Source organism: Petaurus breviceps, unplaced genomic scaffold (genome assembly GCF_028583685.1).
Source record: "Petaurus breviceps papuanus isolate PSGF00001 unplaced genomic scaffold, PetGlider_PUasm1.0 179, whole genome shotgun sequence".
Classification (NCBI taxonomy): domain Eukaryota; kingdom Metazoa; phylum Chordata; class Mammalia; order Diprotodontia; family Petauridae; genus Petaurus; species Petaurus breviceps.
In genome coordinates this window covers 10,628,215-10,650,629 of record NW_027185779.1, presented here as the reverse complement: position 1 = coordinate 10,650,629, position 22,415 = coordinate 10,628,215, and the positions used below count along the sequence as shown (strand labels likewise).

The following is a 22,415-nucleotide window of genomic DNA, read 5'->3' as shown; positions in this document are numbered from 1 at the left end:
AAGTCAGACCCAGACCCTGACAGTGTTCGGGAAGAATTCTTCAGTTTCCTTTGAGGGTGAGGGTGGGGTTGGGGGTAGGGTAGGTCTCGGGTGGGGAGAAAAAGCATACATCCAGCCCGAGTGACTTTGGTGGGAGTTTGCTCTCGCTTTCTGGGGAGCACTTTCGGGGCTGCGGACGGGTCAAAGCACTGCAAAGACTGTTTTGATTGCAGCCGGGGAAGGTTAGTGGAGTCGGGGAAGGAGGGGACTTAACTTTGCCAGGGTGCCAAAGGGGAAGGAGCCAGTCTGACCGCTGCCCCCCCTGGGGGGGAAGGGTAGAAGCACAAATGCCCGCGCTCTCGCAGCGGGAGGTGGGAGCATAGTAGCCGCTGCCAACCCGGAACCGTCAGTTCAGAAACACCGGCCTTTCGCTTGAAGACTTGGGGCCGACTCCTCCCCGTCCAGCACAGAGACTGTGAGTGAAGCGGTCCGGCTAAGAGGATGAACGGGGACAGCCTAGCGATCTCCAGCTCGTTGCCCACCATCCCTTACTACAAGCTCGCCGACCTGCGCTTCCTGAGCCGGGGGGCATCAGGCACAGTGTACTCGGCACGCCACTCCGACTGGCGGGTCCAAGTAGCAGTGAAGCACCTGCATTTCCAGACCCCACTGCAGGAAAGGTAATGACCCCCACCATCTCGGCCTCCCCTCGGTATCCACAGGTGCACGCGTCTCCGCCACCAAAAGGTACACACACCCCCACTCCGTGCCTTCCCTACGCCCTCCAATGACTCGTGTATGTGGCCGGGCAACACGCGCGCCCGCACATGCTCACTTAGTCAGGTGAGCGCTTCCCTGCTACCCCCTCCCCCTGGGCACCTCCTCCTGAATCCGGCTACCTTGTGATTTACGGTAGAAGCAGGTGGGAGAGGAGAGCGGGGAAAATTTAACCCTAGGTCTTTTGCCCCCTTGCCTAGGGTAGAATCAGATTTTTGCCTAAATGCACCTCCCTTTGCCTTGGTTTTGTTCTTGGCCTTTGTGGATATGCCATTTAAAAAGGCTCAGGAGGGTTTTGATTTTCTTTTTGGTGGTTGTGCCTCATGTCGATTGTCTTCAAGAAAGTTTAAATACTATTGCACATTAGACTTGCATTATTCCTCCCACTCTGGAATTGAGGTCACTGGAGGCAGGAGAAACTGCCCCTCATTCTTATTGTGTGTGGTAACTGGTAGGAGTCTTGCCTCTAATGGCCTCTGCTCGGTTTAGGGGAAATGGCTAAAGTTTGAGGAAACTCTGCTTTCGATTTCAGTTCCAGAACTATTAGCAGCCCAGTCCTTCAATTCAGTTTGTGCCAACTATAGACATAGATGCTAGTCTGTATGTATACTGTTCTTTCCTTTGTAATTTAACTGTACCCTACAGTCATTTTGTAGTGGTCTCACTTTCATGACCGAAGCGTTTTCTCCTCCTACAGAATCACGGAAATTTAGAGTTAAAAGGGACTTGAGAGGGCATGCAAGCAAATCAACCCCTTAATTTTACAGGAGTGAAAACTGGGGCCTAGAGAAGTTAAGTGATTTTCCCAAGTTCTAACGGTGGCAAAAAAAAAAAAAAACTCAGGGTTTTTTGTTTGTTTTAACCTCTAGACTAAGGGACCTTTCTGCTACAAAAGTGTGTAGAACAGTAATATTAAACTATAGCATAATGAAAGACAAGGTGTGTGTATACTCTTTTAAAATATTGCTCAGCCTCTGCCAGGTCCTGTCTCTCAGGACTGTTAGGATCCCTTCCTCTTGAAGAACTCCCCAACCCCCATTCCCACCTCATCTTCAACCATTAACATCTAAAAATGGGAAGTAGCCAGCAATTGAGGCTTGGGTAGCCCCTAGGCACCTTACAGCATCAGATGCTTGGGCATCTCTGGAGTTTGCTTCCTCTCACTTGTACACTAGAGTCTAGTCAGATGACGTGTAGGATTTGATGTTTGTTCAGTCTGGCCTCCATTGTTTTGGAGGATCTGAAGTTAGGACTTTATCTATAGCTGACTCCAAGTAGTTGTTGATAAGGGTAGATACATTTTAGACCTTCCTATGCAAATACTATATGTAAATATTATTGATGGGCTCATTAGATATTTGATATCTGATTCAAGTAGGAGTAGTGGGAATTTGAATATCACTTTATAGCTAAAGTGACTTACACTCATCACTTCAGAGGGCTCTTGGGGTAGTGGATAAAGTGAAATTAAGACCAGGGTTTGAACTCTACCTTACATATGACCTACCTATGGGATCAAAAGGGAGTCAGAGCCTTAATTTCCTCATCTGTAAGGTAGAAATATTTGTACCCCTTCACTAAATTGTAAAATGAGAGTTTTGCACACCTTAGCATGTTACATAAGTGTGAATTGTGGCTCAGAGGACAAGCCTGTGATATAGGGTATGCAAGCAGTTTTATCCTATGTGGTAAATTAAGTGAGTCTCATAGAGTCTCTGAGCGATTTGGCCGAGATCATATTGCTGATATGTGGTGGCACAGGGTACTCTGATGGAGTTTATTAATTTTAAGCTTAGTACTTTCTCCTGAACAACACTCACCACCCCTCACCATCTGAAAGAATTTTTAAACAGCAGTGAATCAAACTCCCCCCAAGCCCACTGCATCTTTTCACAGTGCATCCTGTCCTTCCACTTGTTACCAAGGTCTTTGACTTTGTAATGTTTTCATTCTTGTGTTTAAGAAAGCAGCATTTACTTAGGCTAAGAATAGGGCTGGGCAGGCCATTGACTCACAGTTTCTTTCCTCACCTATAAAGTGAGGATAATAATAATCTTGCTTCTTGGCCAATGACCACTTTTCAGAACCAAAAATAAGAAAACATGGTCTGACAGAGGAATTCGTTTTCAGTAGAAAGAATATTGGTTGTGGAATCAGAGGACCTGACTTCAGTCACACCTTAGCCAAGATCTGCATGACTTTGAGAAAGTCACTTAGCTTCTCTGGGCCTCAGTTGCCTCATCTGTAAAGTGAAGGAGTTGAACTAAATGGCCTCTGAGATCCCTTTCACCTCCAGAACTGAAATCCTTTTGCAAAACCTCACTTTTAATTTCTTGATAGTCCTTGTACTAGTTCTGGAAAGATGAGGGATCTAGGAACTATGGGAGTGTCTATGAGAACTCAGCTACGATTTTGTCTTTTGTGATCATGGGGAGGGGTGTAAAGTGGGAAGGTATGTTCTTATTTCAGAGACAGGTGCAACTTCTACCTTCTATCCAATTAGCATTGTGGTTGAAATGATAAATCCTCATCCTTCTCTAGGAAAGACAAAAGGAAAAAGAAAAATGGAGAGGGCAGAAAGTCAGACTAGATGTTTGGTGGCCCATGGACAGAACAATTGATTTTTCATTTTCTAAGGGCATATTTTGATGGTATATAGATAAAATCTGATGGGCTTATTTCCTCCAATCTGAACCTCTGAAGTATATTAAAGCCATCAAAAATTAACTCTATTATTCTTCCTAAAATTTGACAAAGAACATTACTAGCATTATATTCCCCCACCCATTTATCTGCCAAGCAAAAATCCTTATCTCACTTTTGGTAAAAGTAAAGGCTCAGGGTAGAAGAGGGATGCTTCCATTCTGTTCAGTAAGCATTAGTTGAGATCCTGTTTGCTGATCACCATGATAAGTATTATTTGAACCCGAAGGGAAACTTTAGCCCCAGGACCACAATCTAACATTATATCTCCTTGTCCAGGAGTCAGTTCTACCTTCTTCTGCTTTGGGACAGTGAAATTATCTCATGAATGTTGCCTTGCCTGACTCTGCTTCTTGAAACAGTTCAGGACAAGTCTGAGTGTCTGATCTGAAATATCTCTCATCCTCCTTAGTCCAGGAAATGCCAAAGGGTTGAAGTGGTTTGAGAGTCAACCCATCTTCACCCTGAAACCAGCTCCTCCTCCTGACTTTCCTGTTGTTGTTTTTCAGTTAATGACAGTGCCATTCTCCTAGTCACCTGGGAGTCCCCTGACATCTCCTGACCACTTGCTGTTCCCCATCTCTGGTCAGTTGTCCTGTCCTATGTGATTCTTCAGTGTCAATTCAATCTATCCTCTCCTTTCCAAAAGCATGGCTCTAATTATGTCATTCACCTCAGAAACCCTTGTCATTTCCTCATTTTTTATACCAAATAAAGTCAATATTCTTTTGGGGGGGCCCAGGGGGCAAGACAAGGCAATTGGGGTTAAGTGACTTGCCCAAGGTTACACAGCTAAGTGTATCAAGTGTCTTAGGTGAAATTTGAACTCAGGTCCTCTTGACTTCAGGGCAGGTGCTCAATTCACTGTACCACCTAGCTGCCCCTTAAAGTCAATATTCTTTAGCCTGACATTCAAGTCTCTTCAGTGTTATGTCCCAGCTATCCTTTGTCTCTGAATCTCCTATTTTTTCTTTGATACATACGCAACAGGACTACTTGTCAAAAAAAGCCCAACAATTTCCTTTTACTGTTCTTTCATTTTATCAAGAAGAAGCATTATATAGTAGTTAGAATACTGATCTAAGAATCAGGAAGACCCAGGTTTGAGTCCTACCTCAGACAGTTGCTTGAATGTCTGACCCTAAGCAAAGCTAAGATTCTCAATCTTCTAGGCAACTCTTTCACAACACAGAAAAGAAAAAAAAACTTTCACTCAGAAAAGAAAAGAAGAGGCCTACCTTGAAATGTTTAAGGGAGATTCCTTATTCAAGAGGTCCATATGGCAGTGAATTCACAGGTCTAGACCCTACTAACCTTTTGTGTGTATCTTTCTCTCCATTAGCCCTCTCCCAGCACCATCTCTACCTGTCCATATCCTTCTAGCTTTTCTAGAATACAAAGAACCCCTAACCTGAAGTCATTGGACCTGAGCCACTTCCTTCTTATATGACCTTGGACAAATCACTGGATCTCTCTGGGACTCAGTTCCATCCTCTATAAAATGAAATGGGTGGATTTGATGGCCTCTAAGGTCCCTTCTTGGACTAGAAATCAGGAGACTTGAGTTCAAATTCCAGTGTACCACTGTGTGACCTTAAGCATGTCAGTCTCCAGATCTCAGTTTCCTTATTTGTAAAATGAGGGATTTAGACTTGATGTCATCTCCAAGGTCCCTTCTAGACCTAATAATCTACAAATCTATAGAACTTTCTACTTTGTACTATATATTTTTTTTCTTTTTTCCTCCTTACTAGATTATTAACTCCTTAATGGCACACTGTACCATTTTTTTAAAAATCACATGCAGCATAGTGCCTTGCATATAGTAACTATTCAATAAATTCTTAGGGGAAAATTTTGTTCATAACAAAAGGGGAAGTTGAAGTATGGAACCATGTGGGTGGATTTCTAGTGTCGATGTTCTTTTCCTAAGTCCCTAACAAAATGTGGTTTGGGGGCCTTTGAATCTTGTACAGCTAGTCTTTTCAGATTTTCTAAATCCAAAAAATTCTAATAGGATAATGAGGATTTTGCTTTATGGGAGAGTTTAATATACAGAGAGCAAAGGTACTGGACCTGGGATGTTTTTGTTATATAAGGAATTCTAGAATGAGGAAATTGCCTCTACCAGTGCAGGCAGGTCGATAACTTCTTTGAAATCTGTTGTCTTAAGAGTTTTTGATGGTGACTTGCTCAGGGTCAGACATTCAAGTTGCTGTCAGATAGGACTGGAAGTCAGGTCTTCCTGGCTTTAAGGCCAGCTCTCTTCTTCAACCTGCTGTCTTCATATTACAGACAAATGCTGTTTCTTCAGTCATTTATTCAATTTACAGTGATTTCTACTTATACTTCACTCACTAAACCAATTTTTATTTAGGTGTTTTCCAAACATATCTTTTCTGTTGCGCTAACAAAAGCTTAATATTCATAATAGTCACATGCATTGGTCTAGCACTTTTTACCATTCAGATGCTTTCCCTGATTTTATTTTATTCCCATGACAATCCTTTGCAATGGGTAGGAGAGCTGTTGCCCTACATTCAAGATGAGGAAATTAAAACATAGAGCATTTAAGCAAGGTGCCAAAGGTAACACAGCTAATTAGTGATGAATTCAGGGATAGCTAATGGAATTGCCATAAGTATTTGTTTTTCATTAGTTACAATAAATTATGCATTTTCTTCTTCTAGTGAAATAAGCGATATCTTAAAAGAAGCCAAGATTTTGCACAAAGCAAGATTTAGTTATATCCTTCCAATTTTGGGAATTTGCTATGAACCTGAGTTCTTGGGAATAGTCACTGAATACATGAACAATGGATCACTCAATGAGCTCCTGCACAAGGTAAGGACAGCAGATTTTCTGCAGTCATTGTTTTTTCTTTGTTTTGCGCAAAGGTGATGTAGTACTTAGAGGGAATCAAGTTTGTTCAGCTTAGTTGGGGAAGGAAAACCTCTGCTGAATGAAAACAAGAGTAATCAAAGCCCTCAGTGGTAAAGCTTTCATTATTGCTAGTATATATTCCATTGATGTTGCTGTTCACATAAGTGAAAATACTGTTGAGGCCATCTGTGCATTAGGTGAGAGAGGGACCAAAATATTTCTTTTAGGAAGGCTTTCCCTAGTGTTTTACCTTGCCCCTCATATTCACTTGTATTCACTCTTGCTGAGTTCTGATAAGGAGGTCGCAGAAATAAGGAGAAGTGGGGTTTATCATAGGATTCCTGAGAAAACCATTACATTTTGATTGTGAATATTCAAACCTCAAAAATCAGCAAATGCTACCAGTTGGTCTTAACTTATTGTCTTCTTGGTTGTCCAAACTTAAGAAAGTGATAAAGGGGGCAGCTAGGTGGTGCAGTGAATAGAGCACACTGGTCCTGGAGTCAGGAGGACCTGAGTTCAAATCTGACCTCAGACACTTGATACCTAACTAGCTGTGTGACCTTGGGCAAGTCACTTAACCCCAAATACCCTGCTTTCCCCCTCTCCAAAAAAAAAAAAAAAAAAAGAAAGTGTTAATATACAAATTAAACAAAAAAACCTAAAAGTATTAAAATATATAATTATAATATTTTAACCACATATTAATTATGTATTACTGTATATTGATATATAAATATATTAAGATATAAAATACTTTAAAATATATAACATAATGTAATATATTAAGATATATTCATTATACTACTTTATGTTAATAGATTTAAATATAAAATAATAAAAAGTATTAAATGTAAAAGTATTTCATGCAGTTTGGGAGAGTAGTTGTTAATCATTTATTAGCACCCTGCTGCTAATAGCTTTTATCCACAAGCTTTGCAGCTCACTCCTCATTGCCAAAACTGATTTTATTATAAGAGAAATTAGGATTAAAAGTATGGTGACACCTATTCCTGTAGCTCTGACTAAACCAATTTAGTGAATGTATGTGAGATAAGTTGAAAGGATATTGCCTTTTCATTATATTTAGAATATTTTTTAAAATTTACCCTTTTACTGGCTTTTATGTTTTTACTAAAGACAGGGGTTCTTAGCTGTAGTCCTCGAATTTGTGTTTGTTTCAATAGTCTGATAGCTATATTTCAATATTGGTTTCATTTGCAATTATATGTGTTTTATTTTATGCATTCAAAAACAATTTGAGGACTTCACAATATCAAAAAGGTTCAGAATCTCTGCTCTAAGATAAAATATAAATGTACATTATTAACATTTTCTCCATCATGTTCTTAAATCTAGACAATCAACAAAACCATAAATAAAGCCCTGATTTGTAACCCTTGCTGATTTCTAAGATATAAATGCTCATGCTGAATATTTAATAGTTAGCTTTAGTGCCTCGGTAGGATTCAGCTCCAGCACCCTCCCACGCTTAGACCATTTTTCTCCGAAAGGTGCAGGAGCTAAAGTACTAAGAAACTAAATGACTGAACCACAGAAATTGTCAGTTTTTTAATATGAACTCAGTACCTCAGAATTGAGTCTTCTTACCCAATATTTTAAATGTTTCAACCATAAAATATTATGCTGTTTGTTCACTATATGGTTTTTTTTGTTGTTTTAATAAAGAAAAATGACTATCCTGACATTGCATGGGCACTGAGATTTCGAATTTTGCATGAAATTGCACTGGGAGTAAATTATCTTCATAACATGAACCCACCACTGCTGCATCATGACTTGAAGACTCAAAACATCTTATTGGATAATGAATTTCATGTTAAGGTAAATAGAGAATTTTTTTTTTACTTCTGTCTCCATTCTAGAGCCTATACTAAGTGTTCTTTAGTTTATAATTACACTAGTAACTTTGATATAATGCAATATATTTCCTGATCTCATAGAAAACATAAGTACTCCTAAGTTCTATTTTGGAAAATTATTAATGGATAGCATTGAGTGTACATTTAACATTTGAGATTTTTTTTTTTGCCATACTTGAAGCTTGAGAGGGGACCCACAGGTCAGCTGGTCTAACCCACAGGTAAGGAACCTGTGTCTTTGAGGCCACCTGTGGCCTTCTAGTTCCTTGCATGTGTCCTTTTGACTGAATCCAAATTTTACAGAATAAATCCTTTTATTAAGAGGATTTGTTCTATGAAATTTGAATTCAGTCAAATGGTTGCACCTGAGGACCTAGAGGGCCACATGTAGCCTTTAGGCCACAGGATCCCCACCCCAGGCTAACCCAAACTTGCATTCTGTCTGCTCTGTCAAGTAATCATCTGACATCTGTGTTGGAACTTCCAGTGAATAGGAACATTAGTCTCCTTCCCTCCCCTCCTTAAATCAGCTCATTCTAATTTTGGACGGCCTTGACCGTCAGGTTTTTTTTTGTTTTTTATGTTAGCTGAAATCCCTGTAATTTGAACAGATTCAAAACCAATAAATTTAACAACTATGTAGCAAGTACTTCTAGGGCGCAGAGTGTTATGCTGTGTACTGATAAAAATACATCGTTTTCATAAGAGGAGGTCTCTGCCCTCATGGAGCTTACAGTGTAGTAGGAGAATATTATTACTTCATTGAATCAGTGATCTCTGTGTACTCCTTCCAGCAGATGCAGATTATAGCCATCCACACCCTTTAATTTTATAGTAGTATTATCTATAATTTTATACTACTATTGTCTATGTCCTCCCATAAATCCCCCACAGGAGATCTGCCCATCATGCCTGAGGTCTTTCTCTAATTGTCTTGACATTGCATACTAATGGATTATATATATGCTGTGCATGAATATACACCACCAGCCTGCCTTCTTTTCTGGTCATACATCTATATGTTCTCCCACTGCCTCTCACAGTTTGTCATTGGTAATGTATTGAAGGTCACTTGTGCCTACCCTGGACCTCTCCATGACCCTTTGGGTGATCTTAAACTTAACTTCTTCAGAAATTTTAGTATTCTGTGTTTTGCTCTTATATAGCAGTACCAGAAGAATATTGGTGCTAACTTATGAACCTTTGTGTTAAGGAGAAGGTTGGAATCATGAAAAGTTTTGTCTAGTTTCCTAAATATAAACCACCACACCACTCTCTTCCTACTACTAATTTGAGACCAAATTCACTATCTGCCTGCAGGATTAAGAGGACCAAATACATTTCCATCTAATTGCATTTTATAGCTTAGACAATAGGTAGTCTTCATCCACTTAGTTTTTCCTGGGTGGATAATGACACTGAACTCTTGAGTGATTAAGGCTCTAACTTAGGATCCTGGACAATATTCAAGGATGGTACAAATGCACATCACTGAATACACAAATAACTCTGACACAAAGTAGCACCCTGAGAAGGTGCCAGGTTCTACAAAGATAGCCAATACAGAGCGTTTTGCAATTAACAAAGCACTTCACCTCTGTACAAGCAGTATTACCCCCATTTTACAGATGAGGAATATGAGGCACAGTGAGGTCAAGTAACTTAGCGGAGAAGAAAAAGCTCATAAATGGCAGAGCTGGAATTCTAATGAAGGTTTTCTAATGCCACACCCATGTTATTATATCACAGCTACCTCTAGCAATAAGGTGTATGAGAGAAAATTTTGCTACTGACTCAAAGAAGGCTTCAAGGAGGAGATGGTATTTAATTGGACCTTACAGGATAAGCAGGGTTTCAATTAGGCAAAAAGGTTAGAGAACATAACAAACGTAGGGGAAATTGTGAACAGAGGCATGCAGGTAGAAAAGCCCGATGGTAATGAGACACAATAGTACAATTCAGTTAGAGTGTGGAGTGGATAAGAGGAAGTAGTCTTAGAAAAGGCTGCTATGGAAAAAAAGATGATGCCAGATTAAGAATAAATGAAAGTAGGAGAGCTTTAATTTTTGTTACTGCTGTTGAGTCATTTCAATTGTGTCTGACTATTTGTCATTGCATTTGGGGTTTTCCTGGCAAAGATATTGGAGTGATTTGCCATTTCCTTCTCCAGCTCATTTTACAGAAGAGGAAATTGAGGCAAACAGGGTTAAGTGGCTTGCACAGGCTTACACGGCCAGTAAGTGCCTGAGACTGGATTTGAACCTAGGTCCTCCTGACTCCAGTCCTGGCTCTCTATGCCACCTAGCTGCCCAATTATTAATTTTAGATATTAATAATTAATACAATAATTTCTGATGAATGGAAATTGAAAATCACAAAAGGGCCATGCTAGGCATAATTGAGCTGCAATATATTTCCAGTGACAAACTATGAAGGAAGGAAACAAGTATTTATTAGGCACCTATGTTACCATGCCTTGTGCTAAGCAGTTTACAAATACTATCTTATTTGGTCCCCACAACAACCCTGAGAGGAAGGTGCTGTTATCATGCCCATTATACATAGGGGAGGGGCGGCCAGGTGGCTCAGCAAGTAAGAGCACCAGCTCCAGTGTCGGGATGACCTGGGGATCAAATCTGGGCTCATATACTTAGCACCATACCCAGAAATAACTGGCCGTGTAACCTTGAGCAAGTTATTTAACCCCGATTGCTTTAAAAAAATTTTTTTCATAGGTAGGGGGAACTGGGAGGAAAAGAGGCTAAGAGACTTACCTGTTGTCTAAGCTATAAAATGCAATTAGATGGAAATGTATTTGATCCACCTAACCGTGCAGGTGGATAGTGAATTTGGTCTCAAATTAGTAGAAGGAAGACAGTGGTGTGGTGGTTTATCTTTGGGAAACAAGGCAAAACTTTTAATGATTCCAACCTTCTCCTTGGCACAAAGGTCCATCATTTAGTCACACAGCTGGTGAGTATGTGAAGCTACACTTGAACTCAGATCTTCCTTATCTAGGCCCAACATGCTAGGCAGTACATCACCACCTTGCCTATGAGGAGTGTTGTGATGATAGCTATACTGGACCTGAAGTCCACACACCTGAGTTTGAATCCGAGTTTGGTCACTTAGGTGCTGTGTGTGACCTTGGGCAGGTCACTTAACCACTCGGAGCCTCAGTTTGGTATGGTTTGGTTTTTTTAACCTGTAAAAAATGCAGAAGTGGGAGTAGATGATCTCTAAGAATCCTTCCAATTCTAAATTCCATGATTGTTGTTTTGAAGAAATATTTTGTAAACCTTAATGTGCTAACAGTAATGTGAGGTGGTGTTATATTTTCTAACAAACCCTGTTAAGGTTCATTTTTAATGAAAAATAGAAAATGAAAAATACTTAAATGCAGGGAATTAAAGAACCAACAGCAGAAGTCTCAGAACCTGATTTGCCACTAACTTAGGTATGTGTGTCACTTTAATGTCTGTGTGAGAGGAAGGAACAAGCATTTATTAAGCACCTAGCCTATGCCAGGCATTATTTTAAGCACTTTTCAAGCATTATTTTGTTTGTTTTTCACAACAATTCTGGGATATAAGTTCTATTATTACCCCCATTTCACAGTTGAGGAAATTGAGGTTAAGTGACTTGCCCAAGGTCACACAAAACTCTTCAGTGTCTGAGATAGGATTTTGAATTCAGGTCTTCTTGACTCCAGGCCTGGTATTCTATCCACCATCCTGCCTGGCTTAGGCTAAGTTTGTACAATCCTACCAAACCCTAACATTCTGATTCTAAAAACACGTTCAACATCTTCTGTCTGCTTAGCACTGTAGATAAAAGAATTATGTTATAATTCTCCCATACATAGAAAGGTCTGTTTGTGGTTTCACTAGTGTGGGTGTATTCTCCATAGTAAAAAAATCCTTCCCACACCTTAGATCAGGGGTTCTTAACTGTTTTTTTGTGTCCTGGTCAGAATGATGATTTTAAGTGCTTAAACTAAAACACATAAAGGAAACAAATTGTACTGAAATACAATTATTAAAACATTTTATAAACACATTTATAGACCTCCCATTAACTACCCCTTTGCCTTGGGAGGTGTACTTAATTAGCTTCTGTGGCCAGAAATGTAAATCATCAGGTGGCCAGCCTTCTTGGCCCTTGGCGGTTCAGCTCAGCTCAGCTGTTAGACGACAGACACAGCTCATCACCGGGTCATACTCAGAGCCTTTACAGCTTGCCAGGGACCTGCTAAAGCTTGCTCTCCACTAAGAACCCAAGGTCACTTCTTTGCCGTGATGAGATATCTGAGTAGGGCTTTAATGGAGGCCTCTTAGATTAGCCCTGTGAGCATTCAGATGAGGAAGTATACATTAGTCAGCATCAAAAGGGCTATTAAAATATAGATTCCAAAGCTTGTAAAGTTAATAAACCTTATTAGGTACCATGATTTTCATTTTGATTTCTCTGTTAGTGATTTTCAGTTAGCAATTATTCTATTGGATAATTATAGCAATATCTTAGATATAATTAAGATACCTTACAAATTAAACTTGATTACAAGTCACAATTTTAAATAATTTGGTAGCTACTGAAATAGTAGTATAACCTATAAAAGTTATACAATATGCATTCAAAATACACTTTTTAAAAACTGCCTTAGCCTTGTTTATAGTATGAGTACACAGTGTGTTTTCTAGTTTGTAAAGACAGTCAAATATATATGTAAGTATACATAGATATACATATATTCACACATCTGTATGTATATATGTGTACATATACATATGCATGTTTTTCACAGAGCACCATATTCCATTTCATTCTTATCCTTTATACTTGGATCCCCTCTTTTTTTATTTTGTTGAAGCTTTATAGAAATCACAGTTAACACAGAAATGAAAAAAATTTTACTTGTCACAGAGATATAAAATAACTTTTTACCTATGTCTGTAAATAGTCACCCAGAGTTTTTAAAAATATTACATTGAGTTTTAATTAACTTCCTCATGATCAGACTTACAATGGGGAGTGAGGAGTACTGAGGAAGGAAAGAAAGGGAGAGAATCAGAGATAGACAAATAGGTGCCATGGAAACTCAGTAATTATAATTCATCCAAACCAGAAGTTTTTACCTTGGGTTCTGCAGACCCCTAAGTGGTCCTTGGAGATAGATGGATAAATTCCAGGGGGTAGATAAACTTCCTTTAAAAAAAATATTTTGTTAACTCCATTACAATAAAGCTCATTTATTTTGTAATCCTAATTTATTTTATTCATTAAAGTATTATTCTGAGAAATAATCCATTTGCTTCATCAGACAGTGAAAGGGGGTCCATGACACAAAATGATTAAGAACCTCTGATAATCATTGAGAATACGGTACTAGAAGATAACAATACATATGAGAATATGGTATTAGAAGAAATGCCTTCCTTCTACACATTGTTTCACTCCGTTTTCTATAGTCATCTTATAATTATAAATATCAGCTAAGCAATGATATAAAAATAGAAATGACAAAAATAAATTCAATAATATAAAGAGAAATAAAGAAAAAATGGCTTTTTAAAAACTTTAATGAAGAACTAGGTTCCTAAAGCCTATTATTCTTCATGATGGCAGGCTCAACAAATCTAGGTGCCAAATACTTGTGGCACTTAATATTTTCAAAAGTAATTATTTGATAGTAAAATGTAATTTGAAGGTAAAAGTTTCAGTATTAAACACATTCATAAAAATTCCATAGAGGCAGCGTGACTCAGTGGAAAGTTGTTTGGCCATGAATCATGGTTTTCGAATTTAATTCTACCTCTCAGCTGACCTTGGGCAATTAATGTAACTTCTCAGTACCTCTTTCCCCACTTACAAAGGAAAAGGAGTTAGGTGAAATGATTCCTCAGATCCATTCTAGCTCTCAATCTGTGAGCCTTGACTGAAACTTTTGCTAGTTACTAGTTTAAACCAGGGGAAAATCAGTTGCTGAATAGTTGGTTTTCTAAAAGTTTGTATAGAATATCTTGATTTCATCAAAGCATTTGACGAAGTTCGTGATATCCTTTTGGGATGTATGGAAAGATGGGTGCTAGATAATTGAAACAATTCAGAGTGATTAGAGACAGTATGTTATGGGCAAAAGAGAATTGAACTTAGAATCAGCAGAAGCCTGTAGTATATCTTAGCTCAGATTATTAGCATAGGCATATTCTTAAACCTCTCTGAGCCTCATTATCCTCATCTGTACAAAAGGGGTGATAATATCTGTCACTATAAAGAGTTGTTTAAGGACTCTGGTTTTTACAATGGTTAGGGCCGAAAGAGAGATTCACTTACCGGTGGAAATTCTTTGAACTGAATCTCCCAGGAAGCCTTGCATCCCCTCCTCAGCAATCAGAATTCCACATTTCACTCCTGTCTTCAAGAAAACAAGTCCCTTTTAAAATTGAAGATGCTAGAAACAAGATTACCCAGTCAGAGTGCATACTGAGTCATATTGCCACACTGTGGAATTCATGCATAGCCTTCTAGGGGGTATTCTTCAAAGAATTTCTCTGCAATTAATGAGGCTTCCTCTTAGACCAAGGCATTGTAAGAATGTAGAGTCCACAAATATACCACTTTACATTCTTTATAGGGTTTTTCTTATAGGAAAAAACTTTATAAGATTTAAAATATTAAATAAATGTGAACTGTTACTGAACAAATGAATGCAAAAAGAAAGTTCTCTGTCTCTGTCTCCCTGTGCCTCTCTCTCTCTCTGCCCTTGGTCCTCTTCTGTTCAACATTTATATACATAGAATTGTAGAAGGCACGATAGCATGCTTGATATTTATAAATTTATAGATGAGATAATTTAATTTATAGATGAGATAAAGGTTAAAGGGAGAATTAGCCCACTAGATGACAGAATTAAGATTCTAAAAAGATAGCTTTCTACAGGATAGAACAGTGGCCTAAAACTAACACATGGAGAATTAATAGAGATAAATGTAAAAGCCTGTTTTGAATTTTTTAAACTTAGTACATGAAGGGGAAGCCACAATAAACAGAAGTTTATGTGAAAGAGACTTCATTATTTTAGTTAATGACAAGCTTAGCATGAGCTTGCACTCTAATATGACTATTAGCAAAGCTGTTATCAGTGTCATAGATACTTAAAAATTCTGTGATTTTGTTCCTGTGGGTACTCTCTTTGCTAACACAGATCACAAAAGCAACATAAGTTAGCAGATGGTTTTTAAGAGGTGCTGTGGTCAGAAAATTCCTCAGTCTAGAGTCAACATGGTGATGAAACTCTCCAAACTTAGGCTGGTATTCAGATAATAAGCATAACTAGAACCATCATGATTCTTTTGTAATTGTCTTGGATCATTGTATTGCTGAGAATAATTAAGTCATTCATAGTTGATCATCATACAATGTTACTGTTACTGTGTACAATATTCTCCTGGTTTTGCTCATTTCATCAGTGCATATAAGTCTTGACAGGTTTTTCTGAAATCTGCCCACAGAGAAAGGGTCATTAAAGGAGTCTGGAGAAATTTCAGGCAGCTGGTGAACTTGGGTGGGAGGGGAAATATCTCATCTTTATTTTCGCTAACCTGTGGTTTCCTTTGTAATCCTATGCGTTTTATTTTATGCATTTAGAAATATTATTCTGAGAAAGTGTCCAGAAACTTCACCAGAATGTCACAGGAGTCTATGACACAAAAAAAGGTTGTAAACCCCTGCTTTATAAAGAGGAAATTATATTCAGTAGACTCCTTAGAGAGAATTTACAGAAGGATATGGACAAGAGTGGTATAGATAATTTGCAATTTATTATGTTGGAGAGCATGCCCTTCTCCAGCCTAATGAGACCAAAGATCCATCTAGGTTATTAAAGTACCCACTATTCACTGACCACTTATTTGGGATGTTGTAGAGGGGTCAAATGCTTCAAGCCCAGGCTCTCAGTAGATAATTTCAGAAGACCCTTCCAACTCTAGATTGTATAAGTATACCCTAAAAGTAATAGACCTGGAGGGATGAAAATTGAATTGATCAGGGCCTTTCTAATAAGGGCCTTAAATAGGAGAAGCAAGATCATAAAGAAAAAGAAGAATTCTGACCAGATCAATAAAGAAAATTGATAATTAAGTTTTATCTCGTTATAAAATATAAGTTTTAAGTTTCTTTAGTAGAAGTACAACCCCAAAACAGAGGGACTCTACTAACTATACTCAGTCCTTTTTTTCTATCCTAAAGATAGCAAATTCAACCTGATTTCTCCCATTGTGCCATCATAACTTATAAACTGGACTATTATAAGTTTTCTAGCTGGTCTTCCTCTCTACATCCTCTTTCTCTCTCCAATCCATCCTTCATACATACAACTTACAAAATCATCTTCCTAATGCACATGTCCTTTCCCTGCTCAAAGGTCTTCAGTAGATTATAAATTATAAAATTTTTAGCCAGGTGCCTAAGGCTCTCTGCAATCTAGCTACAGCCTGCCTTTATGGGCTTTATTTCCATTATTCCCCTTTGTCTAGAAGTTGCCTGATGTTGCTTCTTCTATCTCAGCTCATTCAAACATTTCATCCCTTCCCCCCTTATTTCTGGAATACACTCTTACCTGCCCAATCTAAATCCTTTTCTTCTTCAAGGCTCAGCTGAGCTGTCCCCACCTCCCTGAAATCTATATTTTATATTATATTTTATATCTGTGCACCTATCATGAACTTGCATATAGAATGTTCAGGCCCCAGCTTAGCACTTGTGGCAGAGAAGTAAAGCAGGTAAAAGTCTGAAATATACCTCAGATTTTGAGAAAACAGATTTCAATGGTTCAGGAGAAAAAGATGTAGTGCCAGTAGATAAAATACTATAGAAGAGGTCATCTCAGGAGGATGGAGAATTCTTAAGAATGGGATATTATGTCTTACACCATTTACCACGATATGGTCAAAATGTATACATGACCTAGATAAAAAGAGAGATTACAAGAAAATCTGAAGAACACAGAATATATTACTTATGAGACTTATGGATAGGCAAATAATTTATGAATAAACAAGAGATAGAGAACATAGGTATAAAATGGATAATTTTGATTATATTAAATTGTTTGTGGGTTGTTTTTTGGTTTTTTTTTTTGGAGGGTAGAAGGTAGGGCAATTGGGGTTAAGCGACTTGCCCAAGGTCCCATGGCTAGTTTTGTGTTGTGTCTAAGGTAAGATTTGAACTCTGGTCCTCCTGACTCTAGGGCCAGTGCTCTCTATTCACTGCACCACCTAGCCAACCCTAAATTAAGTTTTTATACAAAACAATATACCAAGATCAAGAAGGAAAGTAAAAAATTGGGGGGAGCGGTTTATAGATAGTTTCTCTGATAAAGGTTTCATATCTCTATAAAGAATTTTGTAAAGGGCGGCTAGGTGGCACAGTGAATAGAGCACCGGTCTTGGAGTCAGGAGGACCTAAGTTCAAATCCAGCTTCAGACACTTAACACTTACTAGCCGTGTGACCTTGGGCAAGTCACTTCACCCCAACTGCCCTGCCTTCCCCTCTCCAAAAAAAAAATTGTAAAATCTTTAAGAATATGAGTTATTCTCCAATTAATAAATGACCAAAGGATATGAACAGGCAGCTTTTAGATAAAGAAAATAATTTCTAGTCATATGAAAAAATGCTTTAAATCATTATTGATTAGAGAAATACAAATTTAAAAAGGCCTGAGATATCATTTTTCACCTGTTACATTGGCTAAAATGATTGAAGGGGAAAGTGACAAATGTGGGAGGGGGTATGGAAAAATTGGGACACTAATTAATTATTGGCAGAACTGTGATCCAACCATTTTGGAGAGTAATCTAAAATTATGCCCAAAGAGTTATTAAACTGCCTATACCCTTTGACCCAGCAATACCAGTACTAGGCCTGTTTCCAAAGATAGTTAGGGGAAAGGGAAAAGAACCTATATATTTTAAAATATTTATAGTAGTTCTCTATGTGGTGGCAGAGAACTGGAATTTGAAGGGATGCTCATCAACTGGGGAATGACTGAACAAGGTGTGGTATGATTGTCATTGAATATTACTGTGCTATTTTAAAAGATGAACTCAGTGATCTTGGGAAAACATGGATAAGACTTGTATGAAATAATGAAGAGCAAAGTGAGAAGAACCAAGAGAATGTTGTATACAGTGAGAGAAATATTATTTTAAGAATGACTTTGAGCAAATAAGGCATTTTGACTACCATAAATACCAAATCAACTAAAAAGGACTTATGAAGGAAAATGCTATCTGTAGCCAGAGAAAGAACTGATAAATAGAAGTATGTATAGAATTATTTTACATCTATATGCATACATGTATATTCGGGGGTGGGGAGAAGAAAAGAAAAAACTTACATGATAATTTTATTATATATTTATTATATTTATATATTATGTATAATATATTATTATATATAATTATATATTTATTTGATTTTATCATATATTTAAAAGGAATAGCAAATTGCACATACTAGATTTGCAGTTTCATGTGCAATCATCTTTTTTTATTATGTTATGGAAATTCTTGTTTTAGTCCATAAATTAAAAATAAAAATTTTTTTAAACGGGATTCTGAAGATCCAAGAGAAACAATTCCAATGGGGAAGAAGAAACGTTGTTTAAAGAGAAAAATAAAAAACACAGGAAACCAACTTGGGTTTTTAAAAGATACACTGAAAATGGAAACAAGGGCAATACTTATATACCAAAATGAAAGAGAGTCTGCCTAAAAGGAGCTTCCATTCTATAAGGAATCTCCATTCTACTGGAGAAAAATAGCATATATACAGATAAATATTTTCAAAATATATAGAATAGGTAAAAATAATTTTGGGTAGGGGAAGTACTAACAGGAAAGGTCTCCTGTAGGAGGAGGTTAACACCTGAGCCTAACTTGAAGGAAGCTATTCTGTGAGGCAGATATGAGAAGAGAGCCTTTCAGGACTGAAAGACAGCTTGGGCAGAGTCCAGAATACAAAAGATACAGTGCCATGTACAGGGAGCAACAAGGAGGCTGGTTTGACTGGAACGTAGAGTGTATGTAGGAGGTAGTGAGTAGTCAGTCTGTTAAGCAGAGTCAGAACCAGATTGTGAAATATTTTAACGTACCAGAGTTTATATTTTATTTTGGTGACAGTAGGGATAAAATGAATCGCCTCAAGTAGGAAGGAATTGGAGGGAAGGGAAGGGAAGTGTGATATGGTCAGACCTGCACTTTAAGAATGTTGTTTAAATATTGAAGACCAAGAAAAGAATATTCTTGTCCCCAGGGCCCTTGGAACTTTCAGGTGATTTAAAACAAGAAACTCATATGATTTTATCAGTGGAAATGGAGAGATTAAAGGTTAAAGGAGAGATATTATCAAATTAAATTAAAATTGAAATGGTTAAAGGAGAAATATTACCATCTGATTTACTGCTACACCCTAAGGACTATGGGAACTCTCTTTTGCTTTGTTTTTGGAGGGGGGAGGCAGGGCAGTTGGGGTGAAGTGACTTGCCCAAGGTCACATGGCTATTAAGTGTTAAGTGTCTGAGGCCAGATTTAAACTCAGGTCCTCCAGACTCCAGGTTGGTGCTCTATTCACTGTGCCACCTAGCCACCCCAATGGGAACTTTCTATCTGCTTTCAGCTGAAACCTTCCCTGTGTGTTATATTCCCCATTAGAATTCATACTCCTTGAGAAAAGGAACTAGTTTTTTGCTGGGAGATGGGGAAAAGTTGGGAGGCAATGGGTATATTTGATTTTGAAGTGCTTTAAGGACATCCAGTTAAAATTATAGGAGGCAATTAGTGAATCAGAATTGGAACACGAGAGAGATGAGGATCTGTATATTTGAGAGTCATCTGCACAGTAATGATAGTCAAACCCATGGAAACTTACAAGATCACCAAAATGACTATAGACAGAGAATAGAAGAGGACCCAGGACAGAGATCTGGGGTACACTCAGGCAGAGGAGGTGGGACACAGATCATGATCCAGCAAAGGAAACTGAGAATGAACAAAGAGAATGAAAATCAGAGAAGTTTTATGAAAAACCAAAAAGAGATCGTACCTAGGAGTAAAGTTAGCTATTGCCAAAAGCTGCAGAGAGGTCAAGAAGAAGAATGACTGAGAAGAGATCATTGGATTTAGTAAGAGATCACTGGTGATCTTGGCAGGAGGTTTTAGTTGAAAAAATTGGGTCAGAAGTTAGAATGCAGTGGGTCAAAAAGTGAGTAGGTAATGAGAAAGTGAAAGTAATGAGTATTGCCAGCTTTTTTTCTAGGAAGTTGGTGGTAGAAAGGGGAAGAGATATAGGATGATGGTTTAAAGGAGGGAAGGGTCAAAGAAAAAGCTTCCTTTTTTTTTTTTTAAAGCAATCAGGGTTAAGTAACTTGCTCAAGGTTACACGGCCAGGTGTTTCTGGGTGTGGTGCTAAGTATCTGAGCCCGGATTTGATCCCCAGGTCACCCTGACACTGTAGCCAGTGCTCTTACTTGCTGAGACACCTGGCCACCCCTAAAACTATAATTTTTTTTGGAGGGGGAGGGCAGGGCATTAAGTGACTTGCCCAAGGTCACACAGCTAGTAAATGTTAAGTGTCTGAAGCTGGATTTGAACTCAGGTCGTCCTAATGCCAGGGCCTGTGTTCTATTCACTGTGCCACCTAGCTACCCCAAAAGCTCCCATTTTTAAGGGTTGGGGTGATCTGGACATATTTATAGACAGTAGGATAGCAGCCAGTAGATAAAGAATGATTGAAAATTATAAAAAGAGGATGATTGAAGGAGGAAGTTCCTGAATGATAAAAATGGAATGATAGGGGCGGCCAGGTAGCACAGCGAGTAAGAGCACCAGCCCCAGTGTCAGGATGACCTGGGGATCAAATCTGGGCTCAGACACTTAGCACCCACCCAGAAACACCTGGCCGTGTAACCTTGAGCAAGTTACTTAACCCCAATTGCTTAAAAAATAAAAAAATAAAGGGAATGATATCAAAGGCACAAATAGAAAGAATTTGACCTTGGCTAGGAAAGGGACCATATCCTTCTCTGATATTGGATACCAAAAAAACAGTAGGGAATGATGCTGTGGGAGTTTGAGTTGTAGAAATGGAGAGAAAGAATTTCTGACAGCCTAAATGAGACGAAGTCCTCTGCTAGGATAGTAGGGAAGAAGATTTGTGTAGGTGACTTGAGAAGAGAAGGTTTCGAATAGATACCGTTAAGAACAGAATAATAATAAAAGGATCACCATGCAGAAGTGAGGGCCCAGTTGAGATTTAATAAAATTTTTAGTGTACTCTGCAGTTAGTATAGTAATATGATCATTAAAGTGATCTTCAGCAGTTCTTGAATAGGACTAGTGAATTGTGGGAGTAATATAGGACTGAGGTTTGGAAACTGATGGGACAAGATAGGACAAGAGGACAAGGGATTTGAGAGTAATGATCGAAGTAAAGTTAAACTGGCAAATTGATGTCAAGATTTCAAAGGGAGTCCGGTATTGGTGGCCCAAGCAGAGGAGCAAAAATGGCACCTCAAAAGGGGAAGGAAAAGAAGGAAGAGCAGATCATCATCCTTGGACCTCAAGTTGCAGAAGGAGAGAATGTGTTTGGTGTCTGGCATATCTTTCTTCCTTCAACGATACCTTTGTCCATGTGACTGATCTCTCAGACAAAGAAACCCTGTGCCGAATGACTGGTGGGATGAAGGTCAAGGCTGACAGAGACAAATTTTCTCCCTATGCTTCTATGTTGGCCGCTCAGGATGTTGCCCAGAGACGTAAAGAACTAACTATCACTGCCCTTAACATCAAACTTTGGGCCACAGGGGGAAATAGGACTAAGACCCCTGGCTCTGGTGCACAGTCATCCCTGAGAGCTCTGTCACATTCTCGAATGAAGATTGGGCAGATTGAGGATGTCACTCCAATCCCCACTGACAGTACTCACAGAAAGGGTGGTCGCCGTCTGTGAATATCGTTTGCTGGATTATTTTTGTCAATAAAAATGTCACAATGGTCAACTAAAAAAAAGATTTCAAAGGGAGAATACCATAATATACTGGAGTGAGTAGGAAAGGATGGAGTGAGATCAGCAAATAGAGCTAGAATAGATGAGCCACATGAAAATTTGGAAGGTCAAAAACAGCATAGTCT

General features: G+C 38.5%; 1 protein-coding gene and 1 pseudogene across 3 annotated transcripts in view; both read left to right on the top strand.

Annotated features, from left to right (window-relative positions):
* The first annotated feature begins 75 nt into the window (after positions 1 to 75).
* The window catches only part of RIPK2 (receptor interacting serine/threonine kinase 2), a 56,058-nt gene continuing 33,718 nt past the window's right edge, over positions 76 to 22,415 (top strand). Inside the window, exons 1-3 of one of the 3 annotated variants that reach the window (XM_069086687.1) lie at positions 76 to 659; positions 6,150 to 6,303; positions 8,032 to 8,187. In XM_069086687.1, the coding sequence (XP_068942788.1) occupies positions 481 to 659; positions 6,150 to 6,303; positions 8,032 to 8,187 (489 nt within the window). In that variant the 5' untranslated portion in view covers positions 76 to 480. Of the gene's footprint in view, positions 823 to 6,149; positions 6,304 to 8,031; positions 8,188 to 22,415 lie in introns of all 3 variants that reach the window. The other 2 variants (XM_069086689.1, XM_069086688.1) reach the window with 2 other exon arrangements.
* Positions 21,788 to 22,292, top strand: LOC138160062 (small ribosomal subunit protein uS11-like; annotated as a pseudogene).